The 27,973-nt window shown below is 37.4% G+C and overlaps 1 protein-coding gene across 4 annotated transcripts; it reads right to left on the reverse strand.

The window, feature by feature from the left end:
* Window positions 1-695: 695 nt before the first annotated feature.
* Window positions 696-27,973, reverse strand: Tmem30a (transmembrane protein 30A). Of its 4 annotated transcripts, XR_009380294.1 has the most exons (9): window positions 27,660-27,973; window positions 11,317-11,424; window positions 7,828-7,935; window positions 7,127-7,214; window positions 6,022-6,171; window positions 5,013-5,219; window positions 2,397-2,670; window positions 1,426-1,468; window positions 696-802 (listed from the first exon to the last, which is right to left on the reverse strand). XR_009380294.1 is itself a non-coding variant. In XM_059268275.1 (7 exons), exons 1-7 carry the CDS (start codon window positions 27,894-27,896, stop codon window positions 2,477-2,479), a joined length of 1,092 nt encoding a protein of 363 aa, XP_059124258.1. In that variant the 5' UTR covers window positions 27,897-27,973; the 3' UTR covers window positions 1,988-2,476. The 4 variants fall into 4 exon arrangements, 1 of the variants encoding a protein (XP_059124258.1); XR_009380295.1 differs by lacking the exon at window positions 1,426-1,468; XR_009380293.1 differs by lacking the exon at window positions 696-802 and having other exon boundaries at window positions 881-1,468.

Consider the following 27,973-nt stretch of genomic DNA (forward strand, 5'->3'; position numbering starts at 1 on the left):
TGTGGGGACCATGACCCACATGTTGAGAACCATGGAGTTAAAACCTGGACTCCCTAAGCCTGGTTAAAACTGAGTCCTAACTATTAGCAAGAACAAAGGGACACTGTTATTTTAGTAAGACAATTAAACATAGCACAATTAATTTTGTTCACTTTTATTAATACAAAACATCCTAACAGAATGTTAACTTTTAATATAACTAATGTTACAAATAAACTCTGTCACTATCCAACAAATAATATTCATTTGTCTCTTAATTGAATTGTTCTCTATTAGAACACAGTTATTTTCTCCAGTTTATTTTAAATGGCTTTATGACTTTAATGAAACAGCTTTTGCTTACTGAATAATTTTTTTCAGTTGGAAAATTTCTCATGCCAAAACACTTCCTTGCAAATTAACGCATTGTTCTAAGTCTTCTACTTAGTCACCTTAATGACATCAACTTTTCTAAATATTGAATGTCCCATTTTCTTCATTTATACAACAGAAGTTGATTTCAAATGACAGGAACCAGGGAAGAACATAGATCATCAATGCACTTGTAAAATAGATAAAGCTTCAATTGTACTTTTAAAGATCCCATCTTCTCCAAGATGTGAAAATGTTAGACTTCTTCAGATTTTCTTCAGACCCCTTGGCCCCCATTTAGAGAAAGAGATGCAGGCTAGTAGTCCTTATTAAACAGCACTTACTCTGGAAAGATGGGCAGAAATATCTCATGTCTTATGAAGAATCCCCCAAATAAACTGATCATCATATGCACGAGGGACAATTTTCAGATTAACAGCATTCTGAATGACTGACAAAAGAATAGTTTTAGAGAAAGAAAAACTTATGTCCTGAGAAAGTTTCCTCTATTCATAAATCGAGTAACCCATGCAAGTAATATTTTTATAAGTTAAAAGTCACCATGAATTACAAGCTCTTTTAACAGAATTTCATATCGTACAAGCTTAAGTGTGGCACATTTCTACTATGAACCATAGAGATTTTTGTTATTTTAAGCACATCTTAATCTAAACTGAAACATTACTCAGACTTTTTGATTTAAAATATAACCAAAGGAAAGCATTACAAAGTCTGAAAACACAAGCATTCTACTACATAAATATGAATTACTTTAGTGTAAAAACAATGAAGTAATCTCAATGCAATGAAGTCAACTCTGATTAATACATTTTCATGCATGTGGAAAAATAATTTACATTCACTTCAGGAATAACTTCCACAGCAAACAAATTACAGCATTTATTCAATAAAGGAATATTAAAATAATTCTAGTTAGAAAATAAAGTAACTTCAATCAGATATATTATAATCTTTTTTTATCATGTACATACTCCAAATCCCCCTGAATTTAAGCAGGAAATGTATAGAACATCTTTTTAAGGTATATCTTAGGAAAACTAATCAAAACATCACCTTCATTAAAGGAAATGTGTATACATATCCATATTTATTTGACCTGTATGCAAAAATTTAATGAAATATGGAAGAAATTAGGATTTCAATTTTTCTTCTGGGCTATATTAGACTAAGTCAAAATACTTACCTGCTACGTAAGAACAGCTTGAGGTATTTCCAAGGCAGAGCAATCATCTTAACACTACACACCACAACAATGAAAAATCTCCTTTGAACATTTACACCTGGTTTACAGTTGAGGCAGAGGATGAGGGTTTGCCAAGCAGCTGTCCCATCTCACCTATATTCTTTCTTCCCTTATGAAGTGTAAGCTTCCAGGAAGATGATCACATATAAACATTTCAAATAGCTTGGACTCCAGAATGCAACATGTTAGCCAAATGAAAGGGAACTTAAAATTCTATCCAAGACCTACCTAATCTCTTTAGATATTAATTTCTATACTGGACTAGCTAAGTATATCCTCTGAAATCAAAGTCATTTTCAAATAACTATAAGAGAAACTGAACACATGAACCACCTCAACAAGGAGGGACTTTAAGCCTTTATACACGACACATGAAAATGATGAAGTGTTTTATTTATATTTAGTCTTTCTTCAATCTGAACTGTAACCAAATTCAAAAGGTTAGCAAGTCATTACACTCATACATCTCATAATCCCTTTCTTCACACAGTAGGCACACATATACAACATCATGTCAATATAATGTTATCAGCACAGCATAACGTTTAAGCAGTAGACTCATTTCACATGAAAGAGGCTCTATGCATCACATGGCCTGTCCCAATAAAAAGCAGACATTAGAATGCCATTTTAGCAGTTACAATATTGATATGATCAATATAGCTAATTTTTATACCCGTCATATATTTTCATACGTCATCCACATGTAAGAAGCAAAGGACAAAGGCTGTTTTTTTTTTTTTTTTTAAGTTATGTGCCAACTTCAAAACGACATACTAACCAGACATCAGCATTCAAAAGCTAGGTTGAACAGGACTGGCCTTGATGCACATGCAGTAGATTTGTTTTCAGAATATAAAATTAAATGGTGATGTCAGCAGTATTACTACTGTTTCTATATTTATGATTAATTACTAGCAGTACAACTCCCAGAAGGAAGGAGATGGATCCAATAGTGATGTAAGCAATTCCCAAAAATGGATTTTTTCCTCCCATCCATGAAATAGTGCTCAAGATCATCCGTTTTCGTCCATCAAACGAATGTACGGGGTAATCTGACGAGGGTATAGGAAGACTTTCTGTCCGTGGTTATTTGATGTTTAAAACACAAGTTTTAAAGTTAACATTTAACTGCTTATAATTGATTTATATAAATTCTGATACATGGATACCTCCCTTGTATATTCTCAATCACAATAAATGGATGGATGGATGGATGGATGGATGGATGGATGGATGGAACTGCACTTTTTTGCTCCTGTTTGTGAGACAGGGTCTCACTATGTAGCTCCAGCTGTCCTGGAACTAACTACGTAGACAAGGCTGGCCTTGAAGTCACAAGAGATCAGCCTGACTCCTCCTTCCAAGTGTTGGGATTAAAGGCACGTGCCACTATGTGCCACAAATAAAACCATCTTAAAAACCTAATTTAGATAATTTTCTCTATGTGTTACTAGACATTGAACCCAGGGCAAGACACTCTACCCCTGATAAATATTCCCAGACCTGATCTAGTGAAATAATGTTACTAGCAAAAGCCAAAATGTTTTATCAAAACAATAAAATTCAGATCTATATAGTACCTCGGGTAGTTTTACTCCTATTCATTACCTAAGAGGTACTAATGGCTTCAAAGTAATGTAATATGGAAAAATATGTCAGATGAGCAGCAATGATGCCCACAAGGACAGACAAGAAAGCAGAAAACAATCTGAAGTCCTAAGCTCAAAGAGCGTGTTTAAATATGTATCTACAAGATAGAGAGCACTCTAAGTAGAGGGTCACAAAGCATGATGCCCAGTTTTAGCCAGCTCATTTGAGGCAATAACAAAACTCATGCTCTGAAAGAATGATAGCTCAGACAGTGCAGAAGTCAAAACTGACTGGTAAGGAGACCAGACAGGAGACTGCAGTGTGGTGGATGAACTATTTACATGGCTCATTCGAGGATGCTGGCAAGAGAATAAAGAAGACAAAACTAAAATCTGAAATGAAAAGGGACACAACTGCAGCCCCTCAGACCACAGTCTGGAGGTGTGGCAGGCCCCACTCTAATTACTGAAATCAATCTTAACCTGAGGCAGAAATCATGATACTTAATCCAACTGTCCCAGGACCAGACACAGTATCAAATCAACTATGTTCCCCCTTTCTCCTCTTCCTCTAAAAATATGGGCTTCCATTTTAACTCCATTCAACTGTGCTCTTAATTTCCTCCTTATCTTGTACTTTTTTACAGCTAACTGCAGATGTTGCAAGCCCCGAGGTTCCTGTATTGTTGTACTGTCAGTCTTTGAGATGTCCTGCCTTCTTCCTGACAGTGCTCTCAGTACTGGGACTCTGCTGCAGACTCTCCATGAGAACTGTCTGCCCTCTCTGAACTTCCCAGTGCTCCAGATTTTCCTCTCCCATGTTCTCTATTTGGCTTCACACTGGCAAAACTGCTCCTAAATTGGCATGGTTTCAAAGCCATGTTGTGTTCAGTCAGCCACTATTAGGCCATACTCAGTTGCATAACCAAGAGTCCAGGAACCAAAGGTAATCTTTACTTTAAAAATTAGCCTATTAGCCATTTACTAATTTACTATATAACTCAAACTAGAAAAAACAAGACAAAACAAATAAACAAAAATCTAGGCTGGGCGTGGTGGTGCACACCTTTAATTCTAAAACTTCTGGGTCAGAGGTAGCTGAATCTGTGAGTTTGAGGCCAGTCTATTCTGGAGAGACATAAAGAAGTCCAGGCCATCCAAGGCTACATAATGAGAGCCAGTCTCAAACAAACAAACAAAAAATGTACTTATGGCTTATTCAGATAATAAAAAGTGCAAAAATCCAATACAGATTTAAAATGCTAATATTTAGGAATCTTTATGTTTACAGTATATATATATATATATATATATATATATATATATATATATATATGTTAGGCAAAATACTTAAAAACACTGAACTTTGTTAAGGATAAGAGGAACTGCCCACTATTTCTTTCTTATAAAAGCCTGCTCTGGACTAAAGAGATGATGGCCCTGTGGGTAAAAGCACTTGATGTACAAGCTTGATGACATGAGTTCAATTCCTGGGACCCATACAAAAAGGTGACAAGAAAAAAATCAACTCCACAAAGTTATCCTCTCGCCTCTTCACATGTACCTTGGCACATGTGCACATATCATACATAAATACATAACAATAAACATCTTTAAAGTTAAAAAAATTAAATAAATAAGACTTGATATCTATGCAGAAATGGAAGTATGAGACTCCACATTCAATTACCAATATCACAAAATAAATAAATCTAGAGTACAAAGTAACATGTCACATAACTAACATAAGGCAATGAAACTCTTTCAAATTCTTTGTGTACACATAAGCAAAAAAAAAAGGATACTGTATGTGATGTTCAAATAGTACTGTCCAGCTGGTAATGTTGGATGTAAATCATTTCTCCGCTCTATAAGACGATACAACTTACGAAAAGTAGGTAACGCTGCAGTACGCATCCAAACAATGAAATCCTCATTTATAAATCCATTATTATCTTCATCAGGATCTAGCATAAATACTGGTTTATGCCAGTTTACTGGCTTTGTTGTATCTTAAAGATAAGTTGGGAAGGGAGAGAGATGTGAAAACAAAATATTCAATTCTATGAAGTTTCAATGAAAATTCATAGTACTGAAAAAAGAAGCAGCACAAAACAATATGAATATTTTCAAAGGTATAAATATATCCATATCTTAAAGATGTCTTAAAATCTAAAGAGAAACTAATTCTATCTACAACAAAAACTAAAAAAGACAGTTGATATCTCAAAAGAATACAAAAGGATACTAAATAAAAGGCAGATTACTTAATGCAAAAATATAATGTTAAGAATGTTTGGGCCAGTGAGACGGCTCAGCAGGCAATGGCACTTGCCACCAGATCTGAGGACCAGAATTCAATCCCCAGGACCACATGGTTAAAAGGAAGAGGAGATTCCCAATGCATGCACTATGGCACATGTATATATACATACATATGCTTGTACACACACATACAAAATAAATATATAAATGCAAAAATAAATTTTAAAAAGAAATATTGCATTATGAAACTAAGGCAATATAAAAACAAAAATATATGTGCATTATAAATAGAAGCTGATTAAAATAAACTCTGTTTCAGTTTGTAAAGAATATAGCTGAAAACACCAGAGAAATACAAATCACAATTAAAAACACACATTCATTTACAATTTTAGTACATCTGAACATTTATATAACTTGGTATAATGCTGAGAAGGAAAATGCTGTTCTTCAAAAAAATAAATAAATTAAGACTCTAAAGACATAATTTAGGTTACCTTACTAAAACTACTAGCTTTTAGACAAGAGGGGATATTGGTCATGTTTTACCTTTAAATCTTTCTTCAAGGCTTTCTTTTCCAGGTGGATTTCTGAATTTCACATTTTTATCTGTCCACCAAGCAATACCTTTTCTCGTCAAAGCAATTGGCGTAGGTGTGGGATCAGATTCATTGGCAACCAGAAACAATTCTAGTGTATCTAAGCACAAGAAATGGAAGATATTACTAACATCTACTAAAAATCCATAGCAACTGATTTACTCTATGAGAAATGAGAATCTGGGATTTCCTCTGAAAGTAGTTGACAGAGAAGGCACAGGGTTAATGTGTGTCCTTTATACAGGTGTGAATTAACTTTCACAAATTTAGAATTCTAGATGGATAGATGGACTCTACATTTACTACAGAGCTAGGTCACTTTCCTGAATGACTAGTTGATGTTAGAAGAACAAGGATTTTAATGTCAATCCAAATAAAAGGGCAATGGCATCGTTTTTCTCTTCTCTTTCTTTGGCTACTGTTGTATCCTAACAGCTCCTGCCTTTTCCATTTTCTGTACTTGGCAATCATTCCGCTCCTGAAACACGGTTGGTACAAATGAACAAGTTCTGTTGAATGTGCAATACACACTAGCTATCAGGGTCTTAGTGTAAAAACACAAAAAATATTTCAGTTATGTTTATATGCTGAAATGATACTATTTGGGGCACACCGGATTAAATAAATTATTCAAGCTAATTTTACTTGTTTCCTTTGAGGATTTTTAATATAAGTACTAGAAAATTTGAAATAGTTTGTATTTATGGTTCAAACTGTATTCCTATCAGGCAATGTGTATCTAAATGATCAACATAACTCCCTTTTAATGGTATAAATCAGTGAAAGTAGCTCTGTGGCTTTTACTTTTTTATAAGAAACAGGAAGATTCTATTTTCTTCTCAGAGATAGAAATCCAGTCTCATAAACAAGATCCCAAGGGAAGCCACAGAATATTTAAATCCTATTCATTATCTGAGTATTTATCTTGAAGGTGAATTTCCTAATTTCATTCACATTACTAGACTACTACATAGTTTCCTACTCGCACAAATAGTTTCCTAAGTGCACACAGTTTCCTGATCATCTATCTGCACAGATGTTTCTATCTAGCATACCATTAAACATGCTGTTGGCAATAGCTCCACATGGAGCAATTGGTTTGTCTTCATTTCTTCGATAAGGTTCACATTCCTTACTTGGATTCTAATTTTCAGAAGAAAAAAAGAGAGAGAGAGAGAAATTATCATCTAAATCTCTGGAGAAATGATGAGCTATTCCTAGTTAGGCACTAAACACTATGGAAAGTTGAACAGCCATCCACAGATTCCCAAACGGAGCCAAGAGTCAGAAAAGGATACAGTTCTACTCCAGCAAACACACACAGCAGACTTGGGAATTCTGGAAACATTAAATTTTTGCTGCTTCATCTTCCCACCAACTTTAAAAAATGTTCAGTCACTCAATTTCAAAGCACAATCCCAGAAATCAAAAACAGCTCAACTGCATATCCCTACCTAGCACAAGAATAATGAACAGACCCAAACAGAACACACTTACACATCATACATCAAAATTCCATCACAAACACATGAAGCCAAAACTCCCAATAACTACTAGAAATGAGCAGGTAGTGGGATTGAGAAGTTATTTTGTGAGCATTCCAGAAAAAGCATTTTAACTAAAAACTACTGTTAAAACTAGAAATGACAATACTTTAACTTCCCATGAGATTAAGTACTTTAACACTTCTAAATGAATATTTACTACACTCTTATTTCAAAGATGCCACATTTCTGTATTTTATCATTTTACTTACAAGCAAAGCACTAGGGTCTCCATTTAACTGGCTATCATCTCGAGATTTCACATAGCGACGATGATTTTGATAGAAATTAGACAGTCCATAATACATAAACACATTGCCCTAGAGAAAACAGAAAGGAGAAAACTTTTAACATAAAAATTGACATTTATTTGTTTCATATTTTGTAAAAATTAAGCAATTTGTACTTGACCAGTTTACAATTTTTGATAAACTGGTACTGAGGCGAAATAGCAACAAAAATTGTAAAATTAAATATAAATCAACTAATAGTAGAACAACTATACTCTAGCTCCTAAATTCTTAGTTAAGTTCTAAAAGAAGGAAAACTATTGCTACCTAGGAATCAGGCACTGAACTAAGCGGGCCTAGGTATACTGTTTTAACTGGCTTAGGAAAGCTATTTACCAAGTACTTAATGAACACTGGAACTACAGCTGTGACAGCGAGATTTGCCCAGAATATTCATGTCTAAGGCCCTGAATTCAATCCCCAACACCACAAAAGCAAGCAAACACACAAAAATAAATTGTACAATTGTAAATAAAGTTAAAGAAGCTATGTTACAAAGACACACAAGTAAACTTTTAAACTATCCTTCAAGTATTCTGTGCAGTCTGGAGAGATGGTTCACTAGGTAAATGCTTTGCTGTGCAAGCATGAGGACCTCAGTGTGAACCCTAACACCTACATAAAGGTCAGGCGTGGCAACATTCGTCTATTACCAGAGATGGAGGGAGATGGGGGGTGGGGAAACAGGCAAATCCCAGGAGCTTGCTGGACAGCCAGTCTAATTTAAATGAAAATGACAAGCTCCAGGTTCATCTCATGAAATAAGGTGACAAAGGAAGACATGCACACAGCATACTGCACACCTACACACACACATGCACGCACACACAAAATATTTTCATGAAAAAATAATGAAAGAATATTAGTGTGCCGAGTTACTTTTAATATAAAATTTTCTCTAATTCAGATTGGTTTTCATCCAATTAGCATCTACCTTTCAGAAGAATGATCAAACTTTTATTATCCAAATAAATTATAAACGGAATGAGAATATACAAGTTCAACAGGATGCTACATATACTATTTTTTTATTTATTAAAATTTTTAGTGTACCAAATATTTTATAATAGCATTTTTATACATATATATCATTGTACTTTGCTCATTACTCTTCCTTCCACCTTGCACTGGTCCCCTTCTGTCCTTCAAATATTCCCTCTAGATGCTGTAGACTGTTAGCAATTAGTAAATTAGTAGTTGCTGAAATATATTCAGTTATAATACTTTATAATAATAATAATCAAGAGTGGTACTCTTATGGAGGCAACTTCAAAACTATCTTGGGGAAAAAAGAGTAATATACATATACTGAATTAACTACAAGGTGTTAAGAAACCATCTGACCGAGCCGGGCGGTGGTGGCGCACGCCTTTAATCCCAGCACTCGGGAGGCAGAGCCAGGTGGATCTCTGTGAGTTCGAGGCCAGCCTGGACTACCAAGTGAGTTCCAGGAAAGGCGCAAAGCTAAACAGAGAAACCCTGTCTCGAAAAACCAAAAAAAAAAAAGAAACCATCTGACTAAAACTGTGAGCGGTAGGAAAATGCTATTTCTCTTTTTTGATTACAACCTCTCTGGAGAGAGGGGGAGGTTAGAATATATATATATATTGAGACAGGGTTTCTCTGTGTTGCCCTGGCTGTCCTGGAACTCACTCTGTATACTAGGCGGGCCTTGAACTCACAGAGATCCACCTGCCTCTGCTGGAATTAAAAACATGCACCACCACTGGCCAGCCAGCCTCTATTTTTATATTCATATCTTCAATTTAAAGAAATTCTCTAAACTTAGAAGTGATTAATTTAATTTGCTACTTTCACAGACATTATCATTTAAAGACTGAATACTGATGGGTTTGGTGGAAAAAGCTTGCAATCCCAGCCAGCACTTAGGAGGCAAATGGAGGATCCTGAGCTACACAGCAAGCCTAATGCCAACCTAGAATGCATAATGAAATTGTGCATCAAAAAGTAAATAAATGAATGAAAATATTGATTCTTAAATAGCACACCATAAATTTTTCCACTGTACACAAAAGATGTTTAAGTGGAAATCATTGAGGCAATAGTATCAAATTGTATGACAAAAACATGATAAATGTGATTTTTAGGAAAAAAAGAATAGCATCTCAATTAACAACCAGTAATAGTAAATTGAATTTGTAAACTGAAAAAGAGATCCTCTCAATCAAGTCTGATAGAAAATATACTAACATTTAAGTTCCCTGAACTGGTTTTAGTCCAACTCAAAATCTGTGAAGAAATACATCTGCAGCAAATAAATGGCCACTTTAAAAGGGAATTCTAAATCAAGTGGGTTGTTTGGTTCTTGGTTTTGTTTCATTTGGTTTTGGTTTTTCGAGACGGGGTTTCTCTGTGTAACAGCCCTGGCCATCCTGGAACTCACTCTGTAGACCAAGCTGGCCTCAAACTCACACAGATCCATCTGCTTCAGCCTTCCAAGTTAAAATAAATGGTTTTGAATAAGTAGGAGATAACAGAACTTCTAACTTGTTCAAACTCTCTCATTTCTTCGATTCTGCACAAAACCGAGATGTACTGCATCTTTATACCCAACACACTGAAAAGTGCACTTTTCAGTCTTTTCCCAAATGAGTTTTTACATCTTTGTCCCAAAGCCAAAGGCACTTTACCTTAGTGCAAGAGCATCTATAACCACTAGATGGCTTCCATCCATCAGTAAATACTAAAATTATCACTGCATCTAGAAAGTCTGAATAAGGAAACTCAAACCTTGGTATGTATTTATGACAGCGTTGCTTCCTGAAGAATGTTTTTAAACTCAATTTTCAGGTAGAAGGGAGGAAAAACTGGTCTCTATCCACGCTGATTCTGAAATTTTATGTCTTTTCCCATATGCTCAGTTACCAAGAATAGAGACCAATATTAATACTACATAGGCAGCACGCACACACACACACACACACACACACACACACACACACACACAGGGCAGGGGGAGGGGGGTTGGGGGTGGGCAGTGTCCAAATACCAAAGTATAAAATAAAGTTTTAATAAGCATTTCATTTTTGGGTACTGTTTCATACCTCACAAATAATTCAGTTAAGTAATGGGATAATCAGTGTTGTCTACAGTAAGACTTGTTTTTTAATTAAAAGTTATTTTTAAAATTGAGAAAATTTTAAAAGATTAAGAATTTATACCATCTAAGGAGAAATTGAAGTATGAAGAAATAATTTGATACTTCAAGATTTCTGCCATTAAAAATGGGACATTTAATTATGCAACAGCCAGATATACAGAATAATCTTCAAATGTCTATAGATTCCAATAAACTAAGCTGATTTCTCAATATAAATTAAGTATCTAAAAAAACAGTATTAGTATTTTTTAAAGCATGCCTTTTCCAACACATTACTTTAAAACACAGACCTCAAATGACTCTTCCAGTGTGAAGTTAATGGTACAAACACAAGATGTCACATTCGGAGACAAACATTTATTGCAGGGGCTGGAAGGTTCTGTTCCAGTGTAATCAATCTGCAAGAGAAAAAGATTAAGTAAGCAGTTCCTTGGAGGAAAGAGAAACCTAAAATTTACATAACCTACTATTAAAAGGAAAAATAAGTCCGACAAAGCAATGTGGATCCTAGACAATGCTGCTGCTGTGTACTCCAACAGTGTGAGGCATTAAACACTAAGGAGGCTTCTCTCTGTTCACTGTTGTTCAAAATCCTCCTTTACCCCAAAAGAAATATATTTACTGATAAAACTGTAAATACAAGATTCAAAACCACATGATTTATAAAGATATAAATGGCTGCAAGCTCTAAACTACTAAAACACCAGATTTGTAGAGATAAACTCAACTTTTCTTCTGGAATATAACAATTTTAAATACTTCATTGTCACCTCAGCTTTCCACAGAACATTTCCAAATTCAGAAAAAAAGAAAGAGGGGAAAGAAGGATGGGAGGAGGGAAGGGAACCTATGGGCTCAGAAAGTAACTCATGGTAGAATGCTTGCCTTGAATGCACAAGGTCCTGTACTTGATGATCCCCAGAACCATCAGAACTCACAAAATGCTTCTCTCCACCCAAAACTCTGGTGCTAAGGCTGTCATCCCTTTGGCCTTGGCTCCTGGGTGCTTCAGCATAGGGATTTCCCAGATGACTGGAGTATCTCTGTTACTCAGGTGTGCCCCTTGATTCACAACAGAGTTTCCAATGAAAACAAGAATTCACTGGTCCCAGAAAGACCAATCCTGTGATCAGGGCTTTGGCCCAGCAAAACCTCCATGGAGAGAAGTAGGACTGCAAATTTATAGTTAAACTACTATGTAGCCAGTATTCAATCAATCATGCCTAACTGTGCCGTCCTGCACTTCAGTCTAGATACTGCTGTACAGGAAAGTTTTCTGGGTGGAAAGGCATAGAGATGCTAGGAGCTTGATGTATCCTAAGTACACAGGGAGAAGCATGGAAGCTCTATGTTCAGACACCACCCTGTGTTTCTTCCAAGAACCTTCCTCTTCCCATAGCATTTGGCATCTTAAATGAGGACAATCTTGTGAGAGGCAGGGAGAAAAAATCTTGGGAAAGGCAGAGGCAGGTGGATCTTTGTGAGTTTGAGGCCAGCCTGGGCTACAGAGTGAGTTCCAGGAAAGGCTCAAAGCTACACAGAGAAACCCTGTCTCAAAAAAAAAAAAAAAAAAAAAAAAAAAAAAAAAAAAAAAAAAAAAAATCTTGGGAAGCCCCCTGACTTTGGAGCAAGAAGTGTGTTTTTAGCCTAGGAAACTGCTTTGTATCCAAATAAGGCCAGTTATTAGGGACTATGTTTTGAACCCTAACTCTGTCAAAACTGAATTGTACCATACTAGGTAAAGTCAGAAGAACAGCCCTGGTATCCAAAAATTCCTTTTTTCCATTAAAAATAAGAAAAAGAATTAAACATGTTTTTTTTCCAAAATATTCTCAGCAGAATTCCCATATAGCTTCTGTCTGTAGATGCATAGGCTAATCTGTTGTTACGGTTTGGATAGGAAGTATCCCTTCAAAAAGGCCTGTAAGTTGGGAATCTTGCTTCTAGCTGGCAGTGCTATTTTGTGATGTTCTGGAAACTGAGAAGTGGATCTGGCTAGAAGCAAGTTACTGGATAAGGTCCTTGGTAGCATCTTGTCCCTGCCCACCTCCTCTTACTACTTCCTGCCCACCATATGAGTATCCCCTGCTACATGTTCCTGCTACCATGATGCTCTGTCTCATTTCAGATACAGAAATAAAGCAAGTTATGAGCTGAATGTCTGAAACTGTAAACCAACATGAATAAATCTCCCCCTTTCTCTTCCTTGAGTTATTTTGGTCAGGTAACTACTATATATCCACAATTAACATCTCCCCCCAAAGTGGTCTATTACAACAATAAATGAACATTCTTTTCTTTTCTTTTTTCTTTTTTTTTTTTTTTTTTTTTTTTTTTTTTGGTTTTTCGAAACAGGGTGTCTCTGTGTAGCTTTGGAGCCTGTCCTGGATCTCGTTCTATAGACCAGGCTGGCCCTGAGCTCAAAGAGATCCACCTGGCTCTGCCTCCCAAGTGCTGTTAATGGCGTGTACCACCACCACCTGGCCACTGACATTTTCATAACCTTAAGTTTATAGTTTAAGGTTCACTCTTGTTTGGAAATTCTACAGGTTTAAACAATATAGAATGATATATAACCTACTATTATAATACAAAATACTTTAACTGGCCTAAAAAATCTCCTGTCTTTCTTTTATCTATTCATCCTCCGTGTTAAATCATAGTAAGCACTGACCTTTTTACTGTCCTTGTAGTTTTGTTTTTTCCAAAGTTGGAGTCATATTGTAGATAGCCTTTTCATACTGGCTTTACTTGGTAATCTGCACTTAAGTTTCCTCTACATCTTTTCAGAGTATTACAGTACTCTGAGGTACTATAGTTTATTTATTCACCTACTAAAAGGCAAGACCAAATTGGTCTTGAATGCAGAAAGATCCTCTTGCCTCTGCCTTCTGAGTGCTAGATTAAAGGCATGTCCTACACCAAGGCCAGCGGTCTATGGTATTTTGTTACAGCTGTCCCACCAAGTGTTGTTAAGCCCTTTCTGTCCTCCTTGAAGAAGTATCTAATCAGGTCTTGTGCTCACTTTTATCAGGCTGCTTCATTTTCATATTTTAAGTGTTCTTTAACAATTACCCGATAATATTTTAAATTATTTTCTGCCAGTCTAGGACTTACCTTGTAAATCTCTTGACAAATAAGAATTATATGATTAAAAAGTCCTAAACCTTAAAAATATAAAATAGTTATCTTTGTAACAGAAAAAATTTTTAAATCTGTACCTAGAAAATAGAACCACCATCTAAATTGTAACAGTGAGATAATTTTTAGAAACTTATAATGGCCTAAGAAAACTTGGTTTTATCAAATTGTTACATAATGTTTTTTATAACTGTTTTTCATAGGCGCTTATCTGTTAACTAGCAGAGCTGTGATTTGATTATTTTTCACTGCAAATGTCATCAATAAGCAAGGCATGTAACTAAAACAAGGAAACTAAATGAGGACAGGAAAGCACACATGAATTTCATTAGACCTGCACGCTACAACTCTGTAATAAAGCCTGCTTGTACACATCATTCCACTTACATATCAAATTTATGTCAGAATAAACCACAAAGGAATCTGTATTTCTAATTTCTCATTTTCTTCCTCTTAAGACTGATCTAAGAAAGAAGAACAGAAACCTCGGAAATCACCCTCTTTCATTTGATCACCAGTTGTTAGTAAGCAAAGAGACTTAACTAAACAAAAATAATTTGATGGAATTGGAAATCAAATTATACTTCAGTATAATAAAACTCAGCACTTTATTAGAAGAATAATTACTAAATATCAAAAAAGTACTTAAAACAGATAACTATAACATTTTCATCCTGAACTGGTGATTATAACTTTAAAAATGCATGAACAGTTACATCTTTTAACTTCAGGTAACTCTTTTATAAACAGTGTTTATAAAAGTCATTATAATTAACCTTTAAATTTTAATAGGGACAAGACACAGTACAAGGTACAAGAGTCATAGAAAATAATGATATATTGTACCATCAACAGCTTACAGCTTTCCTTTATACACATATTTTATCTGATCATCAACAAAATCCTACTGTGCTACCTCCATTACATAAAAAAGAACATACTTAGGAACTTTCCCAAGTGCTAGTCTAGAATTCAATATCTCTGACTCAAGCCCAATCAATGCTCCTTCTACTAAACAACCTTTACCCAGAACTGTCAGTCCACTCTACCATCCAGCAGACTTCATTAACAAAGACAAAAAAAATAGAAAAAAAGCTGTCAAACTGGATGGCACAGAAACAATCATTAGCAAAGAATAAGTACTTTTTAGAAGAAATAAGAATTTGAACAAATTCAGGAAAAGAAAAAAAAGCAAGCAACAATGGAAAAGAAATATTTAAAGATAGTGAAAATAAACTTTATATTTTGGAGAATTATCATGATGGAAAGAAATGAGACAAAGCTAAGGAGGGAAGTGAGCCATACCGGCATAGCATATTTACTGACTCCTGTTATCACATGTGTTCTGTCTGACATATGTGCACTTCATACAAATCATCTTAAAGAATAGGGGCTGAAGAGATGGCGCAGCAGTAAAGAGCTCTTGCAGAGGATTCTGCTTCCATTCCAAGCACCTACATGGGGGCTCACAACCACCTGTAACTCCCGTTCCAGGGGATCCAAGGCCCTCTTCTGACCTTGGTGGGCACCAGGCATGCATATGGTAAACAGACATGCATGCAAGCAAAACACCCATACACATAAAATAAATAAATCTTTAAAAATAAATCTTTTAAAAGTAGATGGTCCTGCAAAGTGTATTATTATTTTCCTTATTTTAAATTAGGACAGCACTTGGTTCAATCCCTAGCACCAAAAACCTCTAAGCAACAAACTACTAGTCCTTAATCAGGTGGATCTGATGCTATTTTGGATGTCTGAATTGACTTAAATTATAAGGCACCCAGCTGGTGTATACAGAAGCATCTAATGTAAGAACTGCTGCAGAATGAGGAGGGAGAGGTGTCAGGTCCCCATACATCTGGTGTGAGAAGTGGTTTCTCCAATCGCAAATACCCTACTTCTACCCTTTTTTTTTTTAAACCTTTTAAAAATTTATGTATGAGTACTCTGTCTGCATGTACACCTTTATGCCAGAAGAGGGCATCAGATCCCACTATATGAGCTACCATGTGGTGGCTGGGAAATGAACTCAGGACCTCTGGAGGAGCAGCCAGTGCTCTTAACCGCTGAGCCATCTCTCCAGCATCCCCTACTTCTACTCTTATTCCCCAGGGCATGCTCTCCATGTTATATCAAGCCCAAGTCACTGTTAACAGTAACTGTCATTATGTCACTTTATAATAGTGATCCCTATTAAAAGCCAAACCTTCCAGCTGCTGCTGCCAAAGAGCCTCACAGATCTGTACACCTCCCATCTCCAGGGTCTTTCCCCTCACACCTGCTGCAAAGCTGAAAGGTCACACAGGTCTCACAAAGAAAGAGTCCTCCACCATTCCAATCCCACAGAATGGAGCCCAAGGCAGCTAGACTACACTAACTCCCCTACCCAGAGTCTCTGTGACCTGGCCAGGTAGCACAGGCTGCATATTAATTAACAAAGCCTATATGTCTCCTTGCAGTTCAGGACCCCCTGCTGCCCCTTCTACAGAACCCTTTAATAGCAGATACTTCACTTTGTCTACCCACTACCCAATCCTCATACAATTTGCTTTAAGATTAATAAATCTCTTATCTGAAGGACCACTGGCACTCTAGAACCCTCCTCCTCCTCTCCCTCTCCAAAACCTACACTTAAGCCCTAAGGAGAGGGGAATTAGAAACACTTGTGTGTCTCCTTTCCACTACTCGACAAAATTGGTGTGCTTAACAGTAATGTAGAGCTGAAGCTGGTCTCTAAAGGGAGGTTTTGTTTTGTTTAAAAAAAAAAAATCCAAAAGGCTCCCATCTATGCCCATCAAAGAAATGGACCAATGGACGAAGAATTCTGCCAAGAATAGAAGGGGTGGGAACAAACAAACCAGGACTCTTCCCTTCTAAAAATACTCTAATACTCCATTTTCCTCCATCAAGGACTTAACTAAAAACTGTCTCTGTAGCAGAGAATGAATGGGAACACTCTGGGCCCAGATCCTTTTATCCCTGAAAGGACCTGTAATCTTGTCTCACACCTAATTTGCACCTTCTTGTCGGTCCAGTGGTTTTCTACAAACTGTAGGATAACACAGTGGGGAATTAGATTTTTGCTCCTCTCTCACTTAATCACACTGTAAACAAGCTACTTTCCCTCACCAATTTGAGTTCATTAATTTCTTTTACAGAGTCAGGCTTATGGATTGAAGTGCCCAGGAATGACTTAGCTATGCAAAACTGTTTAATGGCTTCCCATTACACTGCCTGTAGTCATAATACCGGCCCATGTAATGTGCACCCTAACACTGTACCACTTTAACCTGATCTATATTCTTCCCTTTCTTCTCACTCTGCCACTGACACACTGGCTTCTTTGTTCCTCCTCCTAAACACACTCCTCAGTTTCTCTCCCTACTTCTGCATGGAGTAGTCTTCCCTCGCATATCAATGAACTACGGGATCCCCAACACATGCTATTTTGTGGCAATGCATTACAGTAAAAATCTTGGAATTACATTCTAATTACATTCTATGAGACTGAAACGTTTGTGGGACCTCACAGCCAGAGTTAATAACATACCTTAAGGTCACTTTTGACAGCTATCCTACTGTGGACTCAGTCTGTTTGATTAACCTGCTTTTAAGACATCAAAGTAGCAATCAACCTTACTTGCCTGAGATTTCCCATGCAATCAACTTTTACAATCTAAGCCAATGCATAGCTATAATCTCAAGATATGCACTTTTCCATGGCCCTGACCTACGAAAGTATATAACTTGCTGAAAGCAGCAAACGTGGAGGTTGAAAGCAATCTTCTAAACTCAATATCCACCATAAATATTGAACACAACACTTGGATATTGCTTGATAAACAATGATATTTGTTGTACTGTTTGTTGTGTGAGTCAGCTGTGGTTTGTTGAAATCAGTTATGGTCTGTTGAAATCAGTGACTTAATTCGCTTGTAAAACTCTTAAAGATTTTTATAAAATATCCTTCATTCCTTCCCCATGTAATACTTTCTGTGCTATTCAATAAAGACAGAGCAAAGCCCTCTGTTAGGGATAAATATACACAGACAGACAGACAGACAGACACACACACACACACACAGAGAGAGAGAGAGAGAGAGAGAGAGAGAGAGAGAGAGAGAGAGAGAGAGAGAGAGAGAGAGAGAGTCATACAACAAACAGGCATACAGGGACAGACACAGATACCAGCCAGAACAGATTCACAAGACATCAGGCAGGCACAGATTCAGATGCATCCAACAGACAGAGAACAAAGGACACCAGAAGTATGGAGTAGAGAATTCAAGTCTGGACTTGCTTTGGTTAAATGACTCCAAAGGGAAGCTCTTTTCTTTCTTTCCTTAACGCCACACCAATGCGTTACTGGTGACTTGGAGTTAATCCATGCACTATTTAAAACTGTAAACCTCCCTCCCTTCAACCCTCCTTTTTCTCCTGAGCACTTTCTACCGTCTAACACATTTCAGAAGCAGCAAATAAAGAAGAGAATTAATGACTGATAAGAATGGACAAAATTGGGCTGGAGAAATGGCTCACCCAAAATAACGTAAGAATAATAGTAGAGTCATATAAAATTAGTAAACTCTTAAAAAGTATTAGCTAAGTTTTATTAGTAAACAGAATTAATGTAGGCTGTTTTAAGAGAAAAATGAAACAAATTTGTATTCTGAACAGAGATCATTTAAAAGGTCAAAGAAAAAAGCAATGATATTCAGTATTTCAATATCCCTTATATAGCTTTTTTATCATATAATATACTATACATATTATATATACAGCATATTATATCCTAACTTTTTTTTTTTTCAAGACAAGGTTTCTCTGTGTAGCTCTGGAGCCTGTCCTGGATCTCACTCTGTAGACCAGGCTGGCCTTGAATTCACAGAGATCCACCTGCCTCTGCTTCCCAAGTGCTGGGATTAAAGGCGTGCACCACCACCGCCCGGCTATCCTAACTTATTTTATTCACATAAAAATAGCACAATCTATTCTACTATGAATTTCAACGCAATACTAAAATCAATATAAAATTGCAATCTTTATTTACTCAGGACTATCACATCTAGGAGACCAATTCCCATTTGGCTGACATAATATTTTAATAGATGGTAAATATTCCCACAGCCTGTGATGCTGGGTGACTACTAACAAGTTCTCATCCCAATTTCTGTGGTACTTTTCTTGCTAACAGAATAAAACTAAAATCTCTAGTCTGCCTTGGAGCTAGTATGACTATGCTACCAAAGCAGGGTTGGTGCAGTGTAGCAGCTTCCAAGAACCTTCTTCCTTTAGCCCTTGTTCATCCTTGATTCTACACTGCTGATGCCCAGAAAAGACAACCACAAGTCTGGCCTCCCACTTGAACCTTGAGCTTGAGAGCCAGTCACAAAGAATGTCAAGGTAGCTTAAAAGCTTCATATAGGGGATTCTGTAAAACAGACTCCCCCATGTTATGTTCCTAGGGCATTTGGTATGCAATGAAAATCTTACCCGTTCTTGAACCAAATCCTAATGGATATATATCATGTCAATCATACCTGCTGTTGAACGCTGGAAGCAGAGCTTAGTGAGTCGTTCTTGTGCAAGCTTAGAAGGTATTAGGAATGCTGAGACAAATGAGGACAACGGAGGCCCAGTTCACAAGGGTTCAGAGGGGAACAAGGACTCTATCAGGAACTGGGACGTGGGCCACTGGTGTGATATTATGGGCAAGGATTTGATTTTTTCCTGCCAGTGTCCTAAGTACCCAATAAAGTTTCATTTAAAGATAATGAACTATCTGTTTGGCAGAAGAAACTTCAGCACAGGATGGCATTCAGACTGGTGCTGAAGACGAAGCTGTGATACAGACAGAGATCAGTACCACTGTAGACAAGCCTCCTGTGCTGCACTAGGACAACAGCAAAGTGTTTCCCTAGGGTCAACACAAGCTGATACAGCTGTGGCCCAAGGAGACCTGGGGTATATCTCAAACTGGCAGCAAAGTCTGGCAATGTAATAAGCATTCCCACGTGACACTGGTTTTAAAGGCATAAAAAGTGCAAGACTGATACGACCATGGAGAGAAACTGAGAGAGGCAACATGTGTCAGAGTCAGAGTTCCCCTCAAAGAAGTCCTGAGAAGCCACTCTATGTAGCTGTGAAACTGAAGACTCAGTTTCAATGGAGACTCCAGAATACTGAAAATGCCAGGACCTTAGTGCATCTGTCAAGGCCCACTATTAGAAATGGAGCCTGCCGGGCGGTGGTGGTGCACGCCTTTAATCCCAGCACTCGGGAGGCAGAGCCAGGCGGATCTCTGTGAGTTCAAGGCCAGCCTGGGCTACCAAGTGAGTTCCAGGAGAGGCGCAAAGCTACACAGAGAAACCCTGTCTCGAAAAACCAAAAAAAAAAAAAAAAAAAAAAAAAAGAATAAGAAAAAAAGAAATGGAGCCCAAACAATTACTTTACAAGCCCCACGATGCTGGACACAGAACTGTAATATTGATGTTTCCCTGCCAGATTTTTGTTTTGCTTTGGTATAAATGTTTTATGCCCCTGGTTCTTCCTTTTTAGAAAAGGAATGTTTGCTTATTGTCATTATATGTTAGAAGTATGTAACTTGATTTTAATTTTTTAGGAGCTCACAGTTAAGAGACTTTGGACTTTTAAAGTGTTAGAATTTTTAAAGGCAATGAGGACTTTTACAGTTGAATTACATTTTAAATTATGAGGTAAACAGACTTTGGGGACAAGGAATGTCATGTTATGACTTAAAGGTGATGTTTTATACATCAAGTTGACAAGTAGAGTTGTGACAGTTAGTTCTAATCGCCATCTTGATATAGTCTAGAATAATCTGGGAAGGGACTCTCATTGAGTGGTTGTCTAGACTGGGTTGCCCTGTGGGTATGTCATGTCTGGAGAACTGTCTTGAACAGGTTTACTGATGCAGAAAGATCTAGACTAAAAAAGGGCAAGGCACCATTCCCTGGGTCGGGTCCTGAGCTAGACGAAAAGAGAAGAAGCAGATGAGTACAATCACGGATGCACTCATCTCTGTCCCTGACTGTGGCTGTGACTAGCTACTCAAGTCCCTGCCACCTTGACTCCCTTGCGATACGGACTGAGACCTGGAAGCAAGCTAAAATAAACCCTTTCTCCACCAAGTTCCCTTTGTCATGGTGTTTTATCACAACAAGAAACAACACTAGGACAGATCAGCAAAAGCTTGTCCTTGAACTACTCAGGCGCATTCTGTGTGTGCACTAACCTAGCAATATTTAATTTTCCTGTGATGTTTCTTTGCTTTGCTTTCCTCCCTAGTTTTTGGTTTTGTTTTGCTTCGTTTTTTGTTTGTTTGTGGGGAAGTTTTTGGTTTGTATACAGCTCAGGTTGGGCTCAAATTCTCTATGTAGCTAAGGTTGGCCTTGAACTCCTGATTTACCTGCCACCCACCTCCTAAATGTTGGGCCATAATACACTACCATACTGGCTTATCTTTGTCTTTCAGAAGTGGGGATTGAACCCAGGGCCTTACACGGCTAGGGAAGTACTCTGTCACTGAGGGACATCTGCATCTCCTGCTACTGTAAGTCATTTCTTCTCCCAAAGGAATGCCCTCTGCTGAAAAAAAAAGGGGGGGGGGGGGAGTCCTGTCCTCAAACTTTTTCAATACCTCCCTATTCCCAAAGAGGTACTCTGTATATAGAAAATGGCCACCATTGATCAAAAATCCTTGATAAATAGAAAATGTATGAGTTTTCACTATCAAATAACCACTATATCCCTTGTCAGCAGAAACTCAAGGGGAGTTTGACCCAATAAAATCTGCCAGTTGTAAGTAACATTCACTAGCTTTCAGAAGACAAAATTTACACAGAAGTAATAGTTATAAATCTCAAAGGAAAAGAGGCTTCCGAATAGAAGAGGGGACACAAATCCTCTTTTGAAAATTAACTGTTTTAAACGGCAAAAGTATATAAGGCACAGTTCAGAATGCAGGAAGCATAAGACCCTGCAACTAGCTTAAATCCTAATGACAAAGCACCAGGGGCAGTACAGGACAGACAAGGAGATTAGCAGAAAAGTTCTAGTATTTCTTTGTTCCCAGACAACTCTGAATGTTCCTCTAAGTCAACCCAACATTTCTTCTTAGTAATTCTAAAAACACAGCTCATTCCTAAGAAACAGACTGAGTTTAAGGTGGTGACAAAGAAGAATTTGAAGGACATGCATTTTTACACTGTATACAAGGAGAGCTGGAAAACTTCCATTTTTTGAATGTAAAGTTATCTAAAAGGAAATCGATAAAGGACCTAAATGGGTCACATAACAAAATGCTGACTAATAAGATAAGTCACTTTAAGTATTAATCAGATTAAGTTGAAGGGGACATTTCAGGTACTTAAAGAATTTTCTGAAGCCCTTAAAATTAGTACTTTAACACAACCATTTTAGTAGCAACTGCTAAATTTACTAGTATGTTTCTTTAAAACTCTAAATGGGGGGGTGTTGTTTGTGTCTATAAAAGGCTAGAAAGTAAATATTTTAGGCTGCAGAGACAAAGGAGGAAGTTCTTGACTAAAAAGAAAGAAGGGTTTGTACCCTTTTTTGGCTGATGAAATTCAAGATAAAATCACAATAGTTAAATACAATTTCTTGGTAGCAACATAGCTCTACTCATAAGAACTTAATTCTTTGAGGGAAACATCCTATACAGTTGGTATTCAAGTTAGTGTTTCCTATAACCAAACTGATTGTAAATGCTCATCTGGAAAACCAGTCTCAGAACCTGGCCCTAATAAACACTCCAGCAGGTACTTACTGGAAACAAAAACCCTATTACTCAAAGCTCTTAATCAGCAAAGGTTCCCTGTTTAGTTACTACAATACATTTGAGCATTAAAATCTTTAAATTTCCCAGTATAAAATGCCTAATCTTTAACCATTATTTCTAAGAAACAAGTTATCCTTCCTTGATTCTACACTGAAGTTTAAGTAAAAACAAAGATTACTAAACGCAAATGAAAGACTTAATCTCCTTCAAGAACCTTACAATCTAAGGATTCAAACTAGAAAGAAGTAAAAATATAAAAACATACCAAATTTTTATCAGAAACAGAAACAGGAAATAATCAGAATAGAAAATGAAATAAGGTTTAAAAAAAAAAAAGGAAAGGTGGGAATTTAGCAATGTGAGGGGTAAGTCCCTAAGATTTCAACATGTTTAGCATTATTAATTTCATGTAAATGTTTACACTCTAGTTATTACTGAACTTACTTTCTATCTTAAATGCTGCTTTAAAAATTACACCCATTTGACTCTAACCATTAATTAACCATTAATTAGTTTTTCTCTTACTGCTTTTGGACACTAGGTCTATGTCACCCAAGTTAGCACTGAATTACTGGATTCAAACACTCTTCATACCTCAAGCCTCTCCAAAATATCTAGGGCTATAGGAATAGGACACCTGACCCAGCTCTCTAAGCATTAATTTACAACTACATAACTTCACATTGATAAATGCTTTTGCAAAAGTTACAGATGGTACTTTCAAGTGAGCTGTGTATCTCAACCTGGCCATGAGTTCTAAAGGAGCCTTGTGGTGATGCTTGACTCCTAATGCTGCCAAGTTAAAAGAAATACTCAGTCTTTGCTGCAAGTAATAAAGATATTAAGCATTAATAATTATATTCACAATTAAAATATTTTAATGGCTAATAAAATTATCAACAGTCTTTTCTAAAAAACTCATTTTACTTAACTTAGAAAATCTAAAAACCAAGCAAATAAGATTCATAAACTTAAGTGGGCAGTAGTGGCACACGCCTTTAATCCCAGCACTCGGGAGGCAAACGCAGGCAGATCTCTGAGAGTTCAAGGCCAGCCTGGTCTATGAAGCGAGTTCTATGACAGCCAGAACTATTATACAGAGAAACTCTATCTCGAAAAAACAAACAAAAAAAAAGGAAGAAAGAAAAGAAAGATGATTCATATGATTCATAAACAAGGGAAGGTAATGATACTAAATATGAGCATTAAAAAATAAAGAAAGAAAGAAAATAAGAATAAAAGCACCTTTTCTAAAAAACACCTTCTTAAGGGGGTGTCTGGGGCATTTTAAGAGTAGTAATATTTTATACTGTAATACTGTAGTATTTCCAGGAGAATGTAAAAGGTCCATTAGCTTTACTTTAAAATTTCCAAGTTCTCAGCAAAGCACTCAAAGCCAAGCATTTTAATTACAAGTCTCCTTTGCCCCTGTAACTTGAATGCAGAAAATAGGCTACTGAGTTTTCGAAAAGAAACTTAAAAGATGTAAACAAGAGAACGGGAATCAATTTGCGTAAGAGATGCTCATTTCCCATTTACCTTTATTTTATTTTGTTTTATTTGTTTATTTTTCTTTTTATTTATTTTTTGGTGTTTTGATATAGTCTATGTAGCCCTGTCTATCCTGGAACTCACTATGTAGACCAGGCTCAGAGACCCATTCTCTGCCTTCCTTGTGTTGAGATTAAAGACCTGCATCATATCTGACTTTAAAACATTTTTATTATTTTATTTTTATGTGTACAGGTGTTTTGCCTGCATGTCTGTTGACCACGTGGGTGTCTGATGCCTGCTGAGGCTGGAAGAGGACACAGGATCACCTAGAACTGTAGTTAAAAACAGTTGTGATCCTGCATAGGCAGGCTCGGCCTGGGAGGAGGGGTCTGGACCTACCTGGACTGAGTCTACCAGGTTGATTTCAGTCCGAGGGGAAGGTTTTGCCCTGGAGGAGGTGGGAATGGGGGGTGGGCTGGGGGGAAGGTGAGGGGGGCGGGAGGGGGGAGAACAAGGGAATCCGTGGCTGATATGTAGAACTGAATTGTATTGCAAAACAAATTTAAAAAAAAAAAAAAAAAAAAAACAGTTGTGAGCCACTATGTGGGTGCTGAAAATCAAACCTGAGTACTTACTTTTGCAAGAGAAGCCAGTGCTCTTACTGCTGAGCCAGCTCTCCAGCCCTTCCTCTTTACTTCTAATAACCCTCAAAGGCTTTCAGTCTAAGCTGCGAGCTAATAAAGGTTGAGGAGCTAGGGACGTGACTCAGTAGTAGAGCACTTTCTTATGGCCCTGAATTCAATCTCCAGCACACAGAGTAAAGAAAAAGCACACAAACATGTAAGTCCCTTTTGGAAAAGCTCTCTAGGTTTTCTCATAACTCTAGACCAAATTTGAAATAATTTTAGTATATATCCAACCCTCAAATTCTAAGCATTCTATCTGCATGTGTTGGTGCTAATACAAAATTTCCAGTAACTCCTAATTTCCATTTCCTTTCATTTCAAATGTGGCATTTTGGACACAGCAGTTTTAAATCAAAATTAAGCTGGAAGTCACAGATTTTCAGAAGAGGATGGCATCTTAAGTATCATTCAATCTGAATCTTTAAGTGTGCCAAAAGCCAAGACAGTTCCCATCACCAACTAGAATGAGAGTTGGAACTTGCGCTCTACACCCACTCTAACTCCAATGCCCTTCTGAACAAACTGCAATATACTCTTAAAATCAGTGTCACACTGAGCACTAGAAATTTCCAATTACTAACAACTAAGTATACAGAAACTTACTTTATTTCAGAACCCGAAAGTTTTAAAGAAAATTAAAGATATTGTCATACTATAGTAAATAGTACCAGAAATTTTCTAACAATTTAGTAAATATTCATATACAATTCTAAATCATTGTTTAAATAAGATGACTCAAATTTGTAATGTTTAGTTAGAAGGAATTCCATTATATTTACTATCATCCCAGTAAGGATCTTAATGTAGTGTGAAAGCTTAAAACTTGGAATCAGGACTATAATACTCTTAAACAATTCATTGTCATACCCCATAGCTCTCAACTCCTGCTGAAGGGTCAAAACTCACAACTATCTTGCTTCAAACTGTGAAATCTTAGAAGAAACTCATTATTCTATTTATTTTAAAGATGAAGAAACTAGCCTTCAGAAAAATAAACTATCCCCAAATCTGAGCTAATTAAAGCAGCAGAGCTCAGGATTTGAGTGCTACAGGGCACAGATGGGAACAGAAGTGTTTCATGTGTGAAGGGTTGTTTGTTTTTGTTTTTTAACATTCTGGAATATTTGATTGGTCTTCTCCAGTTAAGCACACCTAATCTGGAAATCTACAATCCAAAATATTCTGAGATCAAAACTTTTCTAGTGCCCAACCTGGCCAGCCCGGAGCTTTACATTTTGGTGCATTTTGGGCTACACTTGCAGGGCTATCACAAGGATAAAAACAGGAAGACAAAAATATATGTCGAAAACATTTGCTGTGAACTTGCTCTTGTCAACACACTGAAAATAATTCTAAGTAAAAGATTTTAAAATTACACTCTAGCTACTATTCTTACTGTCATGAACACTACAGCACTATGCCATTAAAAATATAACAACCTTGCTTTGGCGTTAATATTGTAAAGTAAGCTGGAGAAAGGTAACAACACTCCTTAGCTAAAATGATTGGAGAAATTCAATTAAATCACCTACATGTAATCTGTATTTTTAAAATATTACTCAAAAATTATGTATACGGCAGAACAGAAGAAAGCAGGGTTACTCAACATCACTCTTGGCCCTTTCACACAGATCAAAACTCCCTAAAACATGAAAGAGGTCCTGTAGATGTCTAATACTGTACAGCACACAGTATTACATTCTGTTATCAACCAATCTTCACCACTGCGGATGGATAAAGATGCAGTGATTGTTGCATGGGCACAAATCAAAATGTTTCCCCCAGTTGAGTGTTTCTATCATGTCTTAAGTAAAATATTCAATGCAAACAATGCCAGTGAAAATTTTTTTATAGCTAAACCCCAACTTATTCCGTGTGAAGTCACTGATATGCACAGTTTAAAAAAAAAAATCAAGCAGGGAGAACTGGGGCGAATGTGGAGCATAATTAGAAATGAATACTGCCTAAAAGCAAGCCAGAAGTTTCATGTATTTACTAGATCGTGGCCAACAACTAAAACGATCTAATGAGCTCAAAATGAAAGTTACTGTGTGTGCCCTGAAACATGTGACAAATCTCTTCACAGAACAATCAATACCTCTATGACTTCTGGTCTTTTACCCAACAACGACCCATTTGTTAGTCTCGGTGTCCCGGAATAATCCCTACGCAAATAACAACAGTTATGACCCTGTGAGCTGCCTCGGAGTTATATCTAAATCTAACTTTTTTCTTCTCTTCTCTCCTAGAAGAGCAGACAGGCCCGCTAACCCTCAGAGAACCACACAAACTGCCCAATACCTAAGTCCTGTCCACCTGACACTCATTCCGCTCCCAGCCATGTAAACCGACAGCCAAAAGGAAGCTAGACGCCCAAACTGCAAACTCAGAAAACCCCGCAAAAGAAACCGAGAAGGCACCGGAGGGCGGGGCCCGCCTGTCACCTTCGGGGAGCCCGGGGGAGGCCCCCGCCACGCCCCTCCCTCACCTCGATCTCACGGATGTTGTTGGAGGTGACGAAGATGCCGATGCCAATGGGGATGAAGATGAGGCCGATGATGAAGAAGGTAGGCAGCACCGTGCCGGCCGTGAGGATGGGCTGCCAGGCGGGCAGCCGTTGCTGTTTGAAGGCCGTGTTATCCGGCCTCCGGGTCTTGGCAGCGCCCCCAGGAGGGCACGGGGGCCCGCCATCCACCTCATCCTTCGCGTTATAGTTCATCGCCATCGGCCCCCGGGCTTCGGCTCGGCCACGTCCAGCTGGGCCGCCCAGGGGACCAGCCTGCCGACTCTATGACAGGAGAC

This window comes from Peromyscus eremicus, chromosome 7, assembly GCF_949786415.1.
Source record: "Peromyscus eremicus chromosome 7, PerEre_H2_v1, whole genome shotgun sequence".
NCBI classification, from domain to species: domain Eukaryota; kingdom Metazoa; phylum Chordata; class Mammalia; order Rodentia; family Cricetidae; genus Peromyscus; species Peromyscus eremicus.

Bases quoted from the DNA above. Each gene is read 5' to 3' on its own strand.
- Tmem30a (XM_059268275.1), bottom strand. From the start codon at position 27,896: ATGGCGATGAACTATAACGCGAAGGATGAGGTGGATGGCGGGCCCCCG. The intron at 6,172-7,126 runs GTATGCTAGATA...TCTTGTGCTTAG, and splicing joins TGCCAACAGCATGTTTAATG to ATACACTAGAATTGTTTCTG. The intron at 5,220-6,021 runs GTAAAACATGAC...CTTATCTTTAAG, and splicing joins CCTTGAAGAAAGATTTAAAG to ATACAACAAAGCCAGTAAAC.